The 17877-nt window shown below is 46.4% G+C and overlaps 1 protein-coding gene across 1 annotated transcript in view; it reads left to right on the top strand.

The window, feature by feature from the left end:
• The window catches only part of Pi4ka (phosphatidylinositol 4-kinase alpha), a 126116-nt gene that overhangs the window by 105174 nt on the left and 3065 nt on the right, over positions 1-17877 (top strand). Inside the window, exons 35-48 of the mRNA XM_085832403.1 lie at positions 699-806; positions 2232-2359; positions 4106-4225; positions 4487-4566; positions 4681-4874; positions 6324-6414; positions 7743-7910; positions 8979-9032; positions 10695-10815; positions 14302-14431; positions 15819-15889; positions 16438-16510; positions 16589-16659; positions 17693-17802. Of these exons, the coding sequence (XP_085688529.1) occupies positions 699-806; positions 2232-2359; positions 4106-4225; positions 4487-4566; positions 4681-4874; positions 6324-6414; positions 7743-7910; positions 8979-9032; positions 10695-10815; positions 14302-14431; positions 15819-15889; positions 16438-16510; positions 16589-16659; positions 17693-17802 (1519 nt within the window). The remainder of the gene's footprint in view (positions 1-698; positions 807-2231; positions 2360-4105; positions 4226-4486; positions 4567-4680; positions 4875-6323; positions 6415-7742; positions 7911-8978; positions 9033-10694; positions 10816-14301; positions 14432-15818; positions 15890-16437; positions 16511-16588; positions 16660-17692; positions 17803-17877) is intronic.

Genomic DNA, 17877 nt, shown 5'->3' with positions numbered 1-17877 from the left:
CACCCCTTAGGATTGAAATCATAGCAGTGTCCCATGGGGACAAAACTGCAGATTGTTTGTGAGCCTAGGAGTCTTGGCCCAGTCAGAACACCATAGAGTTCATTTGCTTTTCTCTCAACAAAAATGAAGCGTGGTTTGCTTTATTTTGTTTAAAAATGTTTTTTCATACCCATTTTTTTGCAGTTACGGTAGGGATGGAACTCGGGGCATCAGACATGCTAGGCAAGCACTCTACAAACCACATCCCCAAGCACACATGCAGAGTGGGTTTGCCAACCATCTGCACGTCCATGGAAGAGCTGAGCTAATGAGCTAGCTGCATCTTAGAACAGGAAAAACTTGTATTTTAGTTACCTAAATTTTAACTTTAGAGCTTTCTTGTACAACACCTTTACCCATGCATAGATTTTCTTTTTTATTTAAACACACTATAATCTTGACACCTAAAAGACATAGGCAAGGGGATCAGAAATTCAGGATTACTCTTAACACTCCAAAAGGGAACTGAAGGCCAGCTTGGAATACATGAGACTTTGTCTGAGAGAGGAGAGACAGTGGGGAGAGAACAGCTGAATGGTGATATGCTGGTAATGTTTATAGGGTTTATATTCAGGGATTCTGGGGTTTGCTTAGGAGAACATATATACCCCTTAAGGCTCAGCCCTTGCCCAGGGCTCCAACCTTGTAATCTCTCTCAGACTGCTGACCTTGGGGCTGTCCCTCCTGCATGCTGATGTGGTTCCAAATGCAACCATTCGAAACGTGCTTCGAGAGAAGATATACTCAACAGCCTTTGACTATTTCAGGTACTACCTCCAGCTGTATTGTGCACATACCCAGAAACAGCTGCAACCCAACTTATATCACCAAGTTACTTACATAAGGACATAGTTTACCTGGTTCTTGCTCACCAACCTCATTCAGTAGTCCTTGTATGACTACATTGTAATATCCTCAGGAATGTACTCAGCCAGGAGCCAAATGGAATATGTGCAGATTGTTCCTTGAGTTGAGTTAATTTAAGAGATTAGGGGCAGGGGCTCACCAACCCTGATTCTGAGGCTCTTTGGGTAGTTAATAGTTCCTGGAAGACACAGATATTTTCTTTAGTGGCTCTGTAAGTAATTCATTGCCCATGTTGGTGCAATAACCCTTTACCCCTGCTTCTCTCAGCAGCCATAACTAACCCGTGTCAAACAAAGGTTGAAAGTAAGAGAGGAGGACAGGGAGCAAGCCTGCAGAGATGGCTCAGCAGTTAAGAGCACCTGCTGCTCTTCCAGAGGTCCTGAGTTCAGTTCCCAGCACCCATTTCAGGTGACAGAACAGCCTCTAACTGGAGGTTCTGGTCTTTTTATTTGTCTAAATTAAGAGCAGACAGGCACAGTGGCATATACCTGCAGTCCCGGCTGTATGTGAGGCTTTAATCCCAACACTGGGGAAGCAGAGGCAGACAGACCTCTGAGTTGAAGGCCAGCCTGGTCTACAGAGTGAGTTCCAGGACAGCCAGGGCTACACAGAGAAAACCTGTCTTAAAAATATATATATATATTTAAAAATATTCCCAACAAATTAAAAAAAAATTCCCAGCATGGTGATGTATGCCTTTCATCCCAGGAGGTAGAGGCAGAGGCAGATCTTTGAGCTGGAAGTCTACAGGGCAAGTTCCAAGACAGCCAGGGCAGAGAAACCCTATCTTGAGAAAAGATAGATAAAGTATATACCTTTTATTTTTCCTGGTCATATAAATGATTTCTATTTAAAAAAAAAAAAAAACCTGCAAATATCAGCTGCATGAGTCTTTGCAGATGTAAGGTGTATGGTTGTATGTAAACAGCTAAGTTATTGTCTGTCACAGCATACTAACTCACCAGAAGCTATAAATGTCAGCCATCTATGGTGGCATGCCTACAGTCTGATCCATCTAGAGGCTGTGTAGCAAGAGTGTCTTGATCAAGGCCATCCTGCAGTATATAGGAATATATATGGAGTTACAGGCAGTCTGACCTGTGTAGATAAAGCTAAGCAGAGAGCATAGGGTAGTGATGTGATAGACAGGCCTGAGCTACTAGGATAGCCTCACTTCCCATGGGACATCAGCCTTGCTGTTGGTGAGCTTTGGGCTAACCTCAAAAAAAAAAGTGAATTTTTATATCAGCTCTCATTGCCTTGTGAATATTTTCTAGTCTCTGACTCCAGACACTCAGCTCTTTCCCTCTTGTGATTATTTGAAGTTGTCCACCAAAGTTTCCTACTCAAGGAGAAAAGAGGCTTCGTGAAGATATAAGCATAATGATTAAGTTTTGGACTGCCATGTTCTCAGATAAGAAGTACCTGACTGCCAGCCAGCTCGTTCCCCCAGGTAAGCATTGCCCTGAGCAGCACAGCAGCTGCTGGATGTGGAGTGAAACCAGGACATAGAAGCAGGAGGGTTGCTTGTGGGTGGTTTAGAAAAGCCTGACAAGAAAGCAGTTAAGGCCCAAGTGAGCCCTGATCTTGGCCATACCTTGTATTGTTGAAAACTCAGTACTTGCTTGCCTGTTAGTTTTCCTCCAACCTACACTGATGCATACAGCAAGTATGACACTCTTATAAGTTCTTCCTGGACCAGCTCACTTCCCAGGTGCCCACTGAGTAGGCCAATATACCAAGATGAATTTAGCATATTCCATTGTCATCTGATAGGTGGAGTCAAATTAAGATAACTTCAATAGAGGAGATTCAAGGACAGGCCCTTGGCCCAACCAGAGTAGACTGGGCATTGAAGACAGTTTTCTGGGGACAGTGACTTCTGAGCTGAGTCTAAAAGGAAACTGTATATATGTACCTGTGTGTATGCATGCTTACACATAACACACACATTCATGCAAACATACATACAACACATAAATTCAGCTAGCCAGCCAAAGTGCTTTCCAGGGCAAAGAACAGAACACTCTGGAAGAAACACTAACATGTTTGCAGCAGCAAACCAAAAAGAAATCATCTTCTCATTCCTCTAAACACAAAGCTGGTGACAAGCCACACAGAGAGGTGAGGAATGGGTTCTTCTAGGCAGACCTGCAGCAACAGTCTCTCGCAAGAAAAGGAAAGAAGTGTTAAAGCATTAAACACTAGCTTGCTTTCTTAAGAGTTCCATATAGACTAGAGCCAACAAACTGTGTAGTTTGTCCCCTAGGTGCTCAGATTCCTGCCTTATCAGATAGTACAGTGCCAGTGGACAAGCAACTAACATTGTTTATCAAAAACAAAACAAAAAAGCCTGTGACAGGCTGGAGAGACGGCTCGGTGACTGAGAGCACTGTTCCTCCAGGGGCCTGAGCTCAGTTTCCAGCTCACTGCTATCTATAACAGGGATACAACACTGTTTTCTGTCCTCCATAAACACCTGTACATACATGCCTGCAAAATAGTCATACACATAACACTTTTTTGAAACTGATAGTATTTGTTTTATTCTATTTTAAAGATCTAGGTCTATGGCAAATTTTAGGAAATTTTCCATATAGAATGGTTAAAATAAGAGAATTCATGAGTGTTTGAAAAATTCAGTCTGAAAGGGCTTATCCACAGGGCCATCCATCCACACCAGCACTGTGCAAAGAAAGATCCAATCTGAACCAGTCGCCTTCTCATGGCTGAGAACCTATGTTTCTTTATGATGTCTTTTTGTTGTTGTTGTTGTTGTTATTGTTGTTGTTGTTGTTTTCAAACATAGGACATTTCCAGTGTAGCTCAGGCTGTCTTAGAATGCACTCTATAGACTGACCGGGCTGGCCTTGAACCCAAAGATCTCCCTGCCTCTGCCTTCCGAGTGCTGGGATTAAAGGCATGTGCCCTGCTCTATACTTCTTTTTTCTGGACAAGGTCCTTCACTGGCCTGGAACTTGCCAAGTAGGCTGGGTTGGCTGACCAATGAGCCACCTCTGTCTCCATCTCTCCAGCATCAGGAGTACAAGGGTGCACCACCACACCCAAATTATTTAATGTAGGTTGTAGGGAAGTCAACCTTAGGGACCTGTGCTTACAAAGCAAGACTTGCCAAGCTCTCTTCCTTGTGATGTCTTGAGCCATCTCAACCCAGAGCCTTCAATGTGTTTGCCCACAGATAACCAGGACACCCGAAGCAACTTGGATATAACTGTGGGCTCTCGACAACAGGCTACCCAGGGCTGGATCAACACTTACCCCCTCTCCAGTGGCATGTCAACCATCTCCAAAAAGTCAGGTTGGTCAGGGTATGGGGTGGCTCCTGCATCTTTAAGCCAATCTTAAGTTCCCTTCCCGGTGGAGTGATGGACACTCACTCAGATAGCAGAACAGAGCATTAAATGTCAGTGTCTTCTAGATTCTAAATCAGCAGAGTCTGAGAATAGTAGAATACATGACCAAGATTTTTGTTTCAGTTGCCAACACACCACCAAAAGAAATGACAGAGCAGAGAAGTGGCCTCAAGGGACAATGACCATGTTTCATCTCTGCTTCCTAGGTATGTCTAAGAAAACCAACCGGGGCTCCCAGCTGCACAAGTACTACATGAAACGCAGGACACTGCTGCTGTCACTATTGGTAAGACCTGTGCCACACCACTCCCGCCATGTGACAGCAGAACACCCGGGGAGGAGGGGGTGCAGCACATGACCCCTGCAGAGAGTACAGTGGATATTGTGACTGCTTTTCCAGGCCACTGAGATCGAACGCCTCATCACTTGGTACAACCCACTGTCAGCCCCAGAGCTAGAGCTGGACCAGGCAGGAGAGAACAGTGTTGCCAACTGGAGGTCCAAGTACATCAGCTTGAGTGAGAAGCAGTGGAAGGACAACGTGAACCTTGCCTGGAGCATCTCTCCATACCTCGCTGTGCAGCTGCCAGCCAGGTAGGCCTCTTAGAGGTCGGGAGAGGTCGGGAGAGGTCGGGAGAGCTTCACCACAAGTCCAGGGCAGGAACCTGCCAGCTATGTCATGAGAGCAATGAAATATCACATGACTTCTGTTGAGGACACTCAGCATACTCATATAGTCTGTGCAGAGGCTACACAGTGACCATTATGTTCTTGTCAGCTCCTGCCTAGATGCCACAACATCCAGAGCCCAGGAAGGGTTCAGACCCACCATGGATGGTGGGGATGTGGTTCTATGGTAGAGCTCATTCAATCCCTGCAACTATTTTTTAAAAAAATGGCAGAGTCACGGTATATTTTGTAAAGGTTTCCTTCCTGGGAGGTAGTCCACAGTGACAATTTGGGAGAGATTTTGGCTATATTTGAATAATGCCATCTTCCAGCTCAAGCGAAGAGCAGACACACTTGCTGTGGCTGTGGCTGTGGCTGTGGCTAGCTGCCTAGTGTACCATAAGTGGCTACATACATGCATACATACATGCATATATACATTCAGCCAGCCAAAATATACTGGAAAAAATAGCTTTCCAGAGCAAAGAACAGAACACTCTGGAAGAAATGCTGATGCGTTCTTCTTCAGCAGCAAACCAAAAGGAAGGCATCTTTTCATTCCTCTGAAAACAAAGCTGGTGACAAGCTATAAGGGGATTCTCTCAGACAGAAATAAACCTTTAGCCTGACAGTAGGTGAGATGGGTTGCAGAGGCCCCCATGACATAATCCCACATGGCCCTCAGCCTTCTTCCCTACCTCCAGAGATAGGTACCCCATGTCTGCCTCTATCTCTGCAAGCCAAGGTTTACCACTTTCCTATTGCTTCTACCTGGTCTTCAGGCCCAGAACACCACACTGGTTCTTTTAAGCCCTTTCAAAGCCAAATGTTTATGGAGACTTTCCTTGCATTAGCCTGGGTCAGTACCACATGCAGGCTTACATCTGCCCCCTCACCACTAAGTAAGGAGCCTTATGGATTTAGACTAAAGTAAGATGTTGAACCAGAGATAGGCTGCTGCAGAGGACCAGGGGAAAGAGCTGTGGTGGCTTTTGAAGAATGGTTTACCCTTTCCTTTTATTTGTTGGTTTGTTATTTTGTTGTTGTTGTTGTTGTTGTTGTTGTTTTTGCTTTGGAGAAGAGTGGGTGTGAGAGTGAAGGTTGGCAGCAAGGACATTTGTTCACTAAACCATCTTGAGATGAGGCTTCTATGTCCCTCAGAGTGGCTTCCAATTGTGGCGTTCTCCTATCTCCTTGTAAATGTTGTAATAACTTTTTAGATGTTGTAATGTATTACTTGCCTACATTTAGATGTCTGTCTATAGTGTTAATCTAAGTCCCTCCCACTGAGTGTTTCCCTCTGGCTCATCTGTGGCAGTGAAGGAATGTACCTGCTCGTATGGCTACCCAACATAAGCCCTCTGTGCACTGTAGGTTCAAGAATACAGAAGCCATTGGAAATGAAGTGACCCGTCTCGTTCGCTTGGACCCTGGAGCTGTTAGTGATGTCCCTGAAGCCATCAAGGTAGCACAGCCCACGTACACCAGCTCAAGTTCAAACTAGATCTAGAATGTTTTCTAGAGAGGCCTGGCTCCTCCTCATGACTATGACCACATATCTGACACAAACAACTTGGGGGAGGAAAGCTTTATTTGACTCCATTTCAGAGGGCTCAGCCTCATATGGCTGAGCAGAACATCCTGGCCACAGGACCACGTGCAGGAAGAACCTGTTCACATCCTGCCAGATGAACAGAAGAGCAAGAGGGGGCATCCAGACAAAGTATAGCCTCCAAGTACATACCTGCAGTGACCCACTTCCTCCACCAGCTTAAAGTAGTACCACCATATTATGGCTCCTCAAAAGGTTAACCTGTCCATCAGGCCAGAGCCTTCAGAACCCAGTTCTCTTTGGGTCCCATGGATGTACTCAAAGGTGTGCTTTATTAATCTACACATATCTCAATTAACCGTCATTGCTGAACCTGGTCACCAGTACAGGTCTACAATCCCAACCATCAGGAGACTGATACAGGAGGATCACAAGTTAAAGGCCTGTCTAAGTTACAAAGTGAAGTTTGGACCAGTCTAGACAGCCTAGTGAGACCTTGTCTCAGTAAAGAGAACAGGGCACAGTGGTGCATGCCCTTAATCCCAGCAGTCATGAGGCAGAGGCACGCAGACCTCTTGAGTTCAAGGACAGCTAGGACTACAGAGTAAGAGCCCGTCTCTAAAACAAAATTATTTAATCTATCACATTAGAAAGACTGGGTAATCTCAGTGGTAGGATTTTTTTTTAACTCCCTGCATTTTCTATTTCTAGTATGTAGTAATTATTATGTTTATGATAGGAAATATTTAGTCTGCTTTAACTGTGTTTATAGATGGGGTTTCATATATCTCAGGCTAACCTCAAATTCAGATTTGCTAAAGATGTCCTTGAATTTCTGATTCTCCATTCTCCATCTGCCATGCGGTAATATGTATACAACCACAACTGGTTTTATGCAATACTGGGGATCAGTGCTACTGCCTGGAACACACTACCTACTGAGCTTCCTCCCAGCCCCTCGACTTGAATTTATTGCAATTATGCTACTTTGTGTAGCATGTCAGAAGCACTTTCCATTTTTATCATAAATGGCTTTTATTATCACAGTTTATTTTATTTTATTGGCCTAGAGTTCACCTTGTAGACTCAGGTTCACAGAGGTCTGCCTGACTGTGCCCACTGTGTGCTGTAATTAAAGGCGTGCATAGCATGCCCACCCTATGACCCTTTGCTGCGGCCATTCTGGAGCAGGCCATAACTGAAAGGACTCCTGCAACCCTATCTCCCAACTTTCTCCCCAGTTCCTCGTCACCTGGCACACCATCGATGCTGATGCTCCAGAGCTCAGCCATGTTTTATGCTGGGCACCCACGGACCCACCTACAGGCCTCTCCTACTTCTCCAGCATGTACCCACCACACCCTCTCACTGCACAGTATGGGGTGAAAGTCCTGCGGTCCTTCCCTCCGGTGAGTCTAAAGCCCTGTGAGCTAGCCTAGGGTATAGCTATCCCAGTGTGGTTAAGTGGATAGATTAAGTGGACAGCCTGGAGCTGGAGAGAGAACTCAGGAGCACTGACTGCTCTTCTAGAGGTCCTGAGTTCAATTCCCAGCAACCACATGGTGGCTCACAACCATGCATAATAGGATCTGATGCCCTCTTCTGGTGTGTCTGAAGATAGCAATAGGGTACTCACATACAATTAAATAAATAAATAAATCTATTTTTTAAAAAAAGACAGCTCAGGGCTGGTGAGATAGCTCAGTGGGTAAGAGCACCCGACTGCTCTTCCGAAGGTCCAGAGTTCAACTCCCAGCAACCACATGGTGGCTCACAACCATCGTAACAAGATCTGGCGCCCTCTTCTGGACTGTCTGAAGACAGCTACAGTGTACTTACATATAATAAATAAATAAATCTTTAAAAAAAAAAAAAAGACAGCTCAACCAGGCATGCATCCAACTATATAGGTCCATCTAGAGTATGCCTTTATTCCTGACTTCAGTAGTGGAAGGGGATGAATTTGGGCTATGGTGGTACACGCTTTTAGTACCAACACTAGGGAGGTGATGAATTTAGTTGTAATTCATGTGTTTTCTAGTTGTATGTGTTTGTTTGTTTGTTTTGGGTTTTTTAACTTTAATTGGATCTTTTGGTTTTAAAAACAGTTTGAGTTTAGCCCCTGCTCTGAGAGGTAAGCAGTGTGCCCATGCCTCTTACTCCAACAACAAACTTTCAGGGATCCTGAAGATTTTATGTAGTAGCCATGGTGGAGAGTCTGTAGCAGGGAGTTTCTGTAGAATGTTCTAGAGCCCTGATTGCTACAGTTTCAGCACCAGCAAGTCTGTAGTAACTTTCAGCCCCTTTACCTGGGGTAAGCTGCGCTCTTCTGCATTTTTGATTTCAGCCTTGGATACTTTGTTATCCTCTGCACTTCCCCAGTTCTCCAGCAGGGGGCAGCGTCCACTGGGCAGGTCCAGGGTTCATGGCTGTTTGAAGTGTTGTAACCTCTGAAATCAGTCTTTCCTCCTCGACAGGATGCCATTCTGTTCTACATCCCCCAGATTGTGCAAGCCCTCAGATATGACAAGGTAAGTGTCCTCCAAGAGCTGTACACATTGCTGTCTATGGGCCCTGAATTCCACCTCAGACAAGCTCTGCATTCCCTCAGGAACAGGACTGTCCAGCCAGAACTGAGCCCTTTGTCCTCCCTGCCCCATCCTGAGGCCCCGATCTGCAGAGTGGGTGGGCTCTGGTACATTTTCTAGCTGTTTCCTTCAGGTGGGCAGCTTGTTCTTCTAGAATCCCCTTTGTTGGGTCAGGTATCAACAAATGGCCTGACCTCCCTCGGACTGGCTGTTCTCATGAGGTGTGGGTAAGCTGATAAAGGATGTGTTCCACTCAGGCTGCCTCAGGTGTACATCCTGCTGAGGTTACAGGGACGAGCGGCTCCCCATGTCTCAGCTCACTGTCTTCAGGCCCCTCTGCAGTTCAGAGACCTTGTATTCTGTGGACCTGGAGTTCTGAGCAGTCTGCTGTGGTGCTGGGAACTGAACTCCAGTCTTCTCCCAGAATGTACCTGTTCTTATCTGGTGAGCCATCTCACCAAGCCTAAGACATGGCCATTAAAACTTGGAGTTACTGGGAATGTGAGGTGGCTCAGTAAAATAGCAGCCTTGTGTGTGTAAGGAGCATGTGTGTGTAAGGACCTGAAGTCAGTCCCTGGCATCCTCGTAGATCACCTGTAAACCCAGATCTGGGGAGCCAGAAGTAAGGTAAGTGTCCTCCAAGAGCTGTACACATTGTGTACCTTGTGCCTTGAGGCTATCCAGCCAGCCAGTTTAACCAAATCAGCAAGCTCCAGGTTTGGTGAGAGACCATATCTTTTTTTCTGTTTTTTCTTTTTTTTGTTTTTTTTTTTGTTTTTTTAATAGGTATTTTCTTCATTTACATTTCCAATGCTATCCCAAAAGTCCCCCATGCCCTCCCCCCCCCTTTTTTAAAGATTTATTTATTTATTATATGTGTGTACACTGTAGCTGTCTTCAGACATTCCAGAAGAGGGCATCAGATTTTTGTTACGGATGGTTGTGAGCCACCATGTGGTTGCTGGGATTTGAACTCAGGAAGAGCAGTTGGCGCTCTTAACCGCTGAGCCATCTCACCAGCCCGACAGACCATATCTTAAACACTAAGGTGGAGAGTGACTGGGGGAGACACCAGTGTCAACCTTTCACATCCTCACACAGCCATGCACAAACACATGTGCATGCACATACCAGAGAGAAAGAGAACAAGAGAGAACAAGAGAGAAAAAACTGGAGCTACCAGATAATGGCAGGAAACAAATGAGATGGATAGATTTAAGATGGCAACTCTCAGTGTGTGAGCTACATCCAACTCTGTAGAACTTTCTGGACCCTGTCCCTCCGGATGGTGCCTTGTACAGCCTTATAAGTGAGTTTTGGGCACCTAGCCTACTTGTTTCTTGTATTTGACAGCAGTAGAAATTGAGAGCCATGATTCTTAAATACCAAGGGAACTAACACAGGAAGCCCACGCCTATAGTGTAGACCCATGGTACCCAGCCCCTGGCTACTCACCTGGCTACTGGCTAGACTGAGCACTGACTCTATAGGGTACATCCACATAGTGGGAATCATACAGTCAGGCAGTGGGAGTTGCTTCTTACACTAGGTTAGGGAGAGTTTCTTCCAGGAGTGAAGATTGACTGTGGCCTTGACCTCCTACAGATGGGCTATGTGCGTGAGTACATTCTCTGGGCTGCAGCCAAATCCCAGCTTCTGGCACACCAGTTTATTTGGAACATGAAAACTAACATCTACCTTGATGAAGAAGGGCACCAGAAAGACCGTGAGTATTTTGGCCTGTCAGGCCTCTCCCCATCACCATCACCCTTAGAGGCCACACAGGGCTTCTGCTTTCCCAGAGGCCTCTGTGGTCTGTGATACCCCAACCTGGAACACACATGATGGAAAGAGAAAACAGACTTCTGCAAGCTGTCCTCTGGCCTTAACATGTGTGCCATAGTGTGTGTATGTACACACACACACACACACACAAATAACTAACTAAAAAGTAAATTAAGGAGCCAAGCGTGCATGGTGGCACGTGTGAGGCAAGGGCAGGTGAATCTTAGTGAGTGTGAGGCCAGCCTCATCTAAAAAGCAAATTCAGGCCAGCTAAAGCTACACATTGAGACCTGGTCTCAGCCAACCAAACCAAACTAAAACCTTCCATATCCACCACTTACACCACCAGATTCATGAGTTCCACCTGACCATAGTCACCTGCCAGCACTACCCCTTTCATGGGAACATAATTTTGTTGCTGTGGTCCACTGTAATCACCAAAATCATTATAGTTACTATCACCACCACAGATACCTCCACCTAATGTCCTACAACTCCAGGTCCACAGAATCCAAGGTCTCTGAACTGCAGAGGGGCCTGAAGACAGTGAGCTGAGTCACGGGAGCCGCTCGTCTCTGTAACCTCAGCAGGAGGTTACCTGAGGCAGCCTGAGTGGAACACATCCTTTATTGATTGTAGCCATCATAACCTCCTCATGTACCATTAGGTTTCTGTATTCTGGTCACTACCACCATAGCCTCCTCTGCTAATAAAACCAGGACACCACCACTGCTTCCTCTTCCACCAAAGTTTCCACCTCAACCACAGTTCCCTCCATGACACATGGCCTGGTCTACTCAACAGCTCCTCTGTGGTCCAGCAGGTTGCAACTCTTGTTTAAAAGGGGCCTTTCCTTTGCCACTGCACAACTGTGGCCATTAATAGTATAGTCCACTTACAACTGCATTGTGATCATCAAAAGTTAGAAAAGCAAATCCTCTTTTCCACTCTGCCTGCCTGCATCCCCCAAACCCTCTCTCTCTGGTCTTAGGTTTGTTGGTTGTTTTTGAGACAGAGTTTCTTAGTATATGTAGCCTTGGCTGTCCTGGAACTCACTCTATAGACCAAGCTAGCCTTGAACTTACAGTGATTCACCTGCCTCTGCCTCTAAGTGCTGAGATCAAAGGTTTGCACTACAATGACAGCCTTCAAGACCCTGTCTCAAAAAAAGAAAAAGAAGGAAAGAAGGAAAGCAGACAGCTAACTAGCTAGCTAGCTGGGTATAGTGGTGCATGCCATTAATTCCAACATTCAGAAGTCAGAGGCAGACTGATCCCAGTGAGTTCCAGGCCAGCTAAGACTATATAGGAAGTCCCTGTCTCAGACTAACAACAACAACAACAGCAACAACAACAAAGCCAGGGTTTGGAAGGTGGAAGCAGGAAGAGCAGTTCGTGCCAGCCTCGACCACATACAGCCCAATCTTTTAAAAGGGGGCTTGTGTAGCTGGGGCTATATCTCAGTTGGTAAGATGCTTGCCTAACATGCACACCACCTAAAACAGATGTGGTGGTGTACATCTGTAGCCCTGGCACTTAAGAAGTAGAGACTAAAGGATCAGAGCTTCAAGATCAGTGTGGGACCTGAGATCCCTGTTTTCAAGAAGCCAGGTGTGATGCAGCATTGGGAATGGAAGAGCAGAAGTTCTGAGGCTGACTGAGGCTGTGTAGCATGCTGGAGGCTACTCAGAGCTGGGGTTGTTTGTTTTTTCCCTAAAAGAAAAGGAAAGAAAAAAAGTAAATTTGAAAAGTGATATAAAAAGTCATCAAGCCAGACATGGCATGTAATCCCAGCACTCTCAGGAGACAGAAGCAGGAAGATTACAAACACCCTCAGTTTCAACCTGGGAGAAGGAGACCCTGCCTCACACACGCACATACATACATACATACACACACACACATATACACATACACACACATACATACATACACACACACACACGCATACACACACATACATACACACACATACATATGTACATACATACACACACATGCATACATATACACATTCATACATACATACACACACACATTCATATACATACATACATACACACACACATACATACATACATACATACATACATGCATACAAACCTACACACACACATAGATAGATAGATAGATAGATAGATAGATAGATAGATAGATAGATAGATAGATATTCCGCCCGTCAAGATAACTCACTGGAGAAGCCAGTAAACCTGACCTAAATTTGATTCCCAGGTTCCCACAGGGTGGAAGGAGAAAAGCAGCTCCTTCAGACTGGCCTGACCTCACAAGTGCCATGCTCATGTGCACCCCACAGGAAAGCAAACAAGGAGCGGCAGGCACAGAGACTTGTATTCCTTGAGCTGAGAATGCTGAGGTACACAGATCCTCAGGGCTGGCTAGTCCACCAACCTAGATTCATCAAACCACAGCCAGTGAGAGACTCTCAGAAAACAAGGACAGTGCCCGAAGAACAAGGCTAAGGCTGACCTCTGGCCTACCATGCACACATGCACACCCCACCTACAAAGGAAAGTCTCAGACAGCCAGGTGCTTCTCAGAACAGTGGGATCTTCAAGTATGGCAGTGGCCCTGCATATACATTCTGTTTGCTCACACAGAGAAATGCTGCAAAGGCATAGTCTCAATGTAGAGTATAATAAAACCAGTATCTGGAACCAGATGCTGTGCTTGTAATCCCAGCACCCGGACGCTAGGGCAGGAGGATTGTAGCTAGACCCTGTCGGGAAACAAAACAGAGCGGAAACAAGTCCTAGTTGATGGAATGTTTGCCCAGTTGCATAATGCCCAGAGTTAAACCCCAGCATCAGCATAACTAACCTGGGAGTGATGGCACACATCCATAAACATAGCACTTGAGAAGTGGAGGAACAGGGGTCACAAGTTCAAGGCTAACCTGGGTCAACCCTATCTCAAAACCAACCATTGGTGTTGTGTCACCTAGGATTCTGTCAGGTGACTGGTGCACACAGCCCCTGCCTTGAGTTTAGCTTCAGGGGCTAGCAGTTTTATCTAACAGCACAGCCAGTATCTACCATAAAGGGGGAAATGATGGTATGTTACTGCCTCAATCAGGTCTATATCAGGTCTACAGAGTCTTTTCCACGTGTGGGCAGGCAGCTGGGACATCCTGCATCATGGCTGTTTAACAAACTTTTTTCTTTTTTCTTTCTTTCTTTTTTTTTTTTTTTTTTTTTTTTTTTTGGTTTTTCGAGACAGGATTTCTCTGTGTAGCCCTGGCTGTCCTAGAACTCACTCTGTAGACCAGGCTGACCTCAAACTCAGAAATCCACCTGCCTCTGCCTCCCAAGTGCTGGGATTAAAGGCGTGCGCCACCACCACCTGGCCTAAAAAACATCTTTAAGGGTCTCTGTTTCAACCATAACATGAACTCATCTTTGCCTCCTCAGCTGACATCGGTGACCTCCTGGAGCAGTTAGTAGAAGAGATCACAGGGTCTCTATCAGGCCCAGCCAAAGATTTCTATCAACGGGAATTTGATTTCTTTAACAAGATCACAAACGTGTCAGCCATCATCAAGTAAGTGGCTACTCTTGAAAGACTGTCTTCTGAGATGTCTTGTTTTCATCCCAGCTAGTCACTGGTGATAGGAGCCTGAGCTCTCCACCCATGTGGCTTTCAGGAGCACTGCCCATTTTCCTGGGACAAGGCAGAGCATCATTGACATTTGCTACTTGCCCAAGGAAACTCAGGGGAGAAGAGCACTGGGCACAGCTTCTTCCCTCAGTGTGTGTGCAGGCTGCTCCTGTTGCATTCATTGTGAGCCCTTACCATGCTGCAGGGGCTGTGACCACAGACACAAAAAGGTTAGGAAGTATGTCACACCTGAGATAATCACCATAAGAGGAACAGTGTAACTGGGCACACTGGCATATGCACACCTTTAATCCCAGCACTTGGGAGGCAAGAGGCAAATGGAGCGCAGAGCTGCCTGGCCTACATGGTGATCTCCCAGACAGTCAGGGCAACATAGACTATGTCTCAAAAAACAAAGCACACAGGGATCAGGGTGGCATGGGACAATATGAATATCTTACGGTGTGCTTGGCATAGACTGTAGCAGAGAAAGAGAATGGTGTCCCATAACCCCCTGCGAGGCTATAGTTCCAGTGACCTAAAACTCCTCATTGGAGAACTTTTTTTTATGGGGAAGGGGTTGAAACAGTATTTCTCTAAATAGTTCTGATAGTCCTGGAACTTGCCATGTAAACCAGGCTGACCTCACAGAGATCTGCCTGCCTCTGCCTTCTGAGTGCAGGACTAAAGGCTTACACACTATGCCCAGCTTCACTGGAGAGTTAAAGATGAGGACCTATCCTAAACATACTGGCCTTTGGGGAAAATTCCCAGATTCAAGTCATAGCAGATAGGTACATTGCCAGGGCATCATGATACAATAACCTAAAAGTTCCAGTCACCCTCAGCCTTACCTTTAGCTAGCCTACATGTCCGGGGCTTACTAGGAGGGTCATACAGTAAGTTATACAAACAGCATTTCAGTCTAGAACTGTGTTGGGCCCCCAGTCACCCGTTCTCTCCATACCTCGACAGCAGCACACATACCATAAAATGTAAGGATAGAGGTGTCAACAAACAGATCCACTTCAGCCCCTACCACTTTCTAGGCCATCTGGCTTCTTTGAGGAATGCAGGGCAAACATTGCTATGAATGGTTTCCTGACAACTTAAGCCTGGTAGAGCCAGGTGTGGTTGGGTTATCAGTGAAGAAGACAATGTCCTGAGCAAAAACTGGAAACCAGTTTCTGCAGGAGACAGAGCAGAACCTTTTGTTTATTTAGATGATTGATGTAACCCAAACTGGCCTCAAACTCACTGTAAACTCACTTAAATCAGGCCTCCAGATCTGAGTTGAGGTACAGTCACCACATTCTGTCTTATTCCTCAGGCCCTACCCTAAAGGCGATGAAAGGAAGAAGGCTTGTCTATCAGCTCTGTCTGAAGTGAAGGTGCAGCCTGGTAAGCTGGCATCCTTAGGCTAGTGAGGCAAAGGGAGCTACTGTCCTACATGGGATGAGGCCAGTGTGATAGGCCAGCCAGCTACATTGCACACTTAGGCCCTTCAGCATACAATACCAAGGGAGGAATGAACTTCCTGTTGTTTGCTTACTGTCGTTATTTACTAGAAACAGGAGTACCTGGATGCACAGAACAGAAGATGGAGGAGTGTTGATAGCATGCTAGGCCAGTGCAGCAAGGGTGGGGGTCTCTACAGAGCGGCACTAACCTGATGCTGACCCAGGGCAGAGCAGGCTGATCATGAAGCTAAGGTCCAGAGCACTCTGGAGAAGCGTGTCCTGGGACGCTGGGTCCCTTTGCTGGCTATCTGGAGGGAGGGAGGACAGACTCACAGTGATCATTGAATAAGCAGGCTGCTGCAAGCAAGGGCAAGCACTCCCTGCAAGGCAGGGCCCCCGATACGGCTGCTGTGTGTGTGAAGCCTATGTTGGGGACCGGGTGTGTCTCCCCGGGGGTTATATGCACCTGTACCCTTCTGTGCCTCCCAGGCTGCTACCTGCCCAGCAACCCTGAAGCAATCGTGCTAGACATTGACTACAAGTCAGGGACACCAATGCAGAGGTGAGTGCCAGCTTGCACTTTGCTGCCTCACTCGAGAGTCTCTACTGGCTGTCTCATGTGCTGCATTCTTTTTCTCAGTGCTGCAAAAGCGCCGTATCTGGCCAAGTTTAAGGTGAAGAGATGCGGAGTGAGTGAACTTGAAAAAGAAGGTCAGTAAGGAGCTTGAGGCAGTATGGGTGTCTCTCCTCAGCCATGCAGGCCTGTTTTGAACTTCGTAGACAAGATGTCTGCAGCCATCTGCCTGCAGGCTCACCCTTCCTCTGAAAATGGCAGGGTGCTCTGCAGTAACACTTGCTTACCCTAGGATCTGTCACCCAAGTCACAGGAGCCCCAGAACCCCATCTCGAGTCCCAGTCCTGAGCCTCCGTGGGCACACGAGTTGCTTTAGGCTCTTACAGAAGAGAGTAAACTGGGTGACACATGGAATATGTGACCCCACAGATCTGGAGGCCAGCATCAGTGTGGAGGTGGGCGTGCTCCAGCAAGGGAACGTCAGGCTCTGGCCAGGCAGAGTGTCAAGTTCTGAGCTGGGTGCTCTGTCTAAGGCTTTCCACCCCTGTGGTTGTAGGGGATGCTGTTCAGCACCACTCCCTCTCTGCTTGTCTCTCTGGACTACAAATTCTTTTCAAAGAACACTTTTTGGACAGTTATCCTCTTGTATGGTTTGGTTGTTTTTTGTTTTGGTTTGGTTTTGGGTTTTTGGAGGCAGGGTTTCTCTGTATAGTGATGACTATACTGGAACTTGCTTTATACACACACCAGGCTGGCCTTGAACTCAGAGATTCTGCCTCCTGAATGGTGGGATTTAAAGTGTATGCCAGCACCATCTAGCTTAGTATGACTTTTAAAAATGATTGCATCTTCAAATATCCTAATCCCAAATACGATCACATTTGTGGTTTGGGGTGTGAGCTCTGTGGAACACAGGCCAATGCAGAAAGGTATCTTAAGTAGCCTGGCTATGTTCTGGCCCTTTGTCCTGTGCTTGAACACTAGGGGCTTTCTTCAGTTCCTTATAAACCTGTCTATTCTATGTTCCTAGGGGAACCTGTAGCCCAGTGATTCCATGTGACCTCTTAGTGCTTCGCAGAACTCCCTCTTAAGATGCCAGGTCTTTCTAGGGCCCTGGAACCCACCTCACAGCAGTCAGGCTCACAGATGGCATCTCTGCCCTGCCTACAGGTCTGCAGTGCCGCTCAGACGCAGAGGATGAATGCTTTAGCCAAGAGGCTGATGGCAAGAAGATCTGCTGGCAAGCAGCCATCTTCAAAGTGGGGGATGACTGCCGACAGGTGACAGAGCTGCCCTTACTTATACTGGCAGGGCAAGGCACCACCCCTAGTGATCCCAAAGAAGAGACCCTTATG

Source organism: Mus caroli, unplaced genomic scaffold (genome assembly GCF_978045245.1).
Source record: "Mus caroli unplaced genomic scaffold, Mus_caroli_1 scaffold_17, whole genome shotgun sequence".
Lineage (NCBI taxonomy): Eukaryota > Metazoa > Chordata > Mammalia > Rodentia > Muridae > Mus > Mus caroli.
Note: the sequence above shows the minus strand (reverse complement) of the source record. Positions and strands in the feature narration are given on the sequence as shown.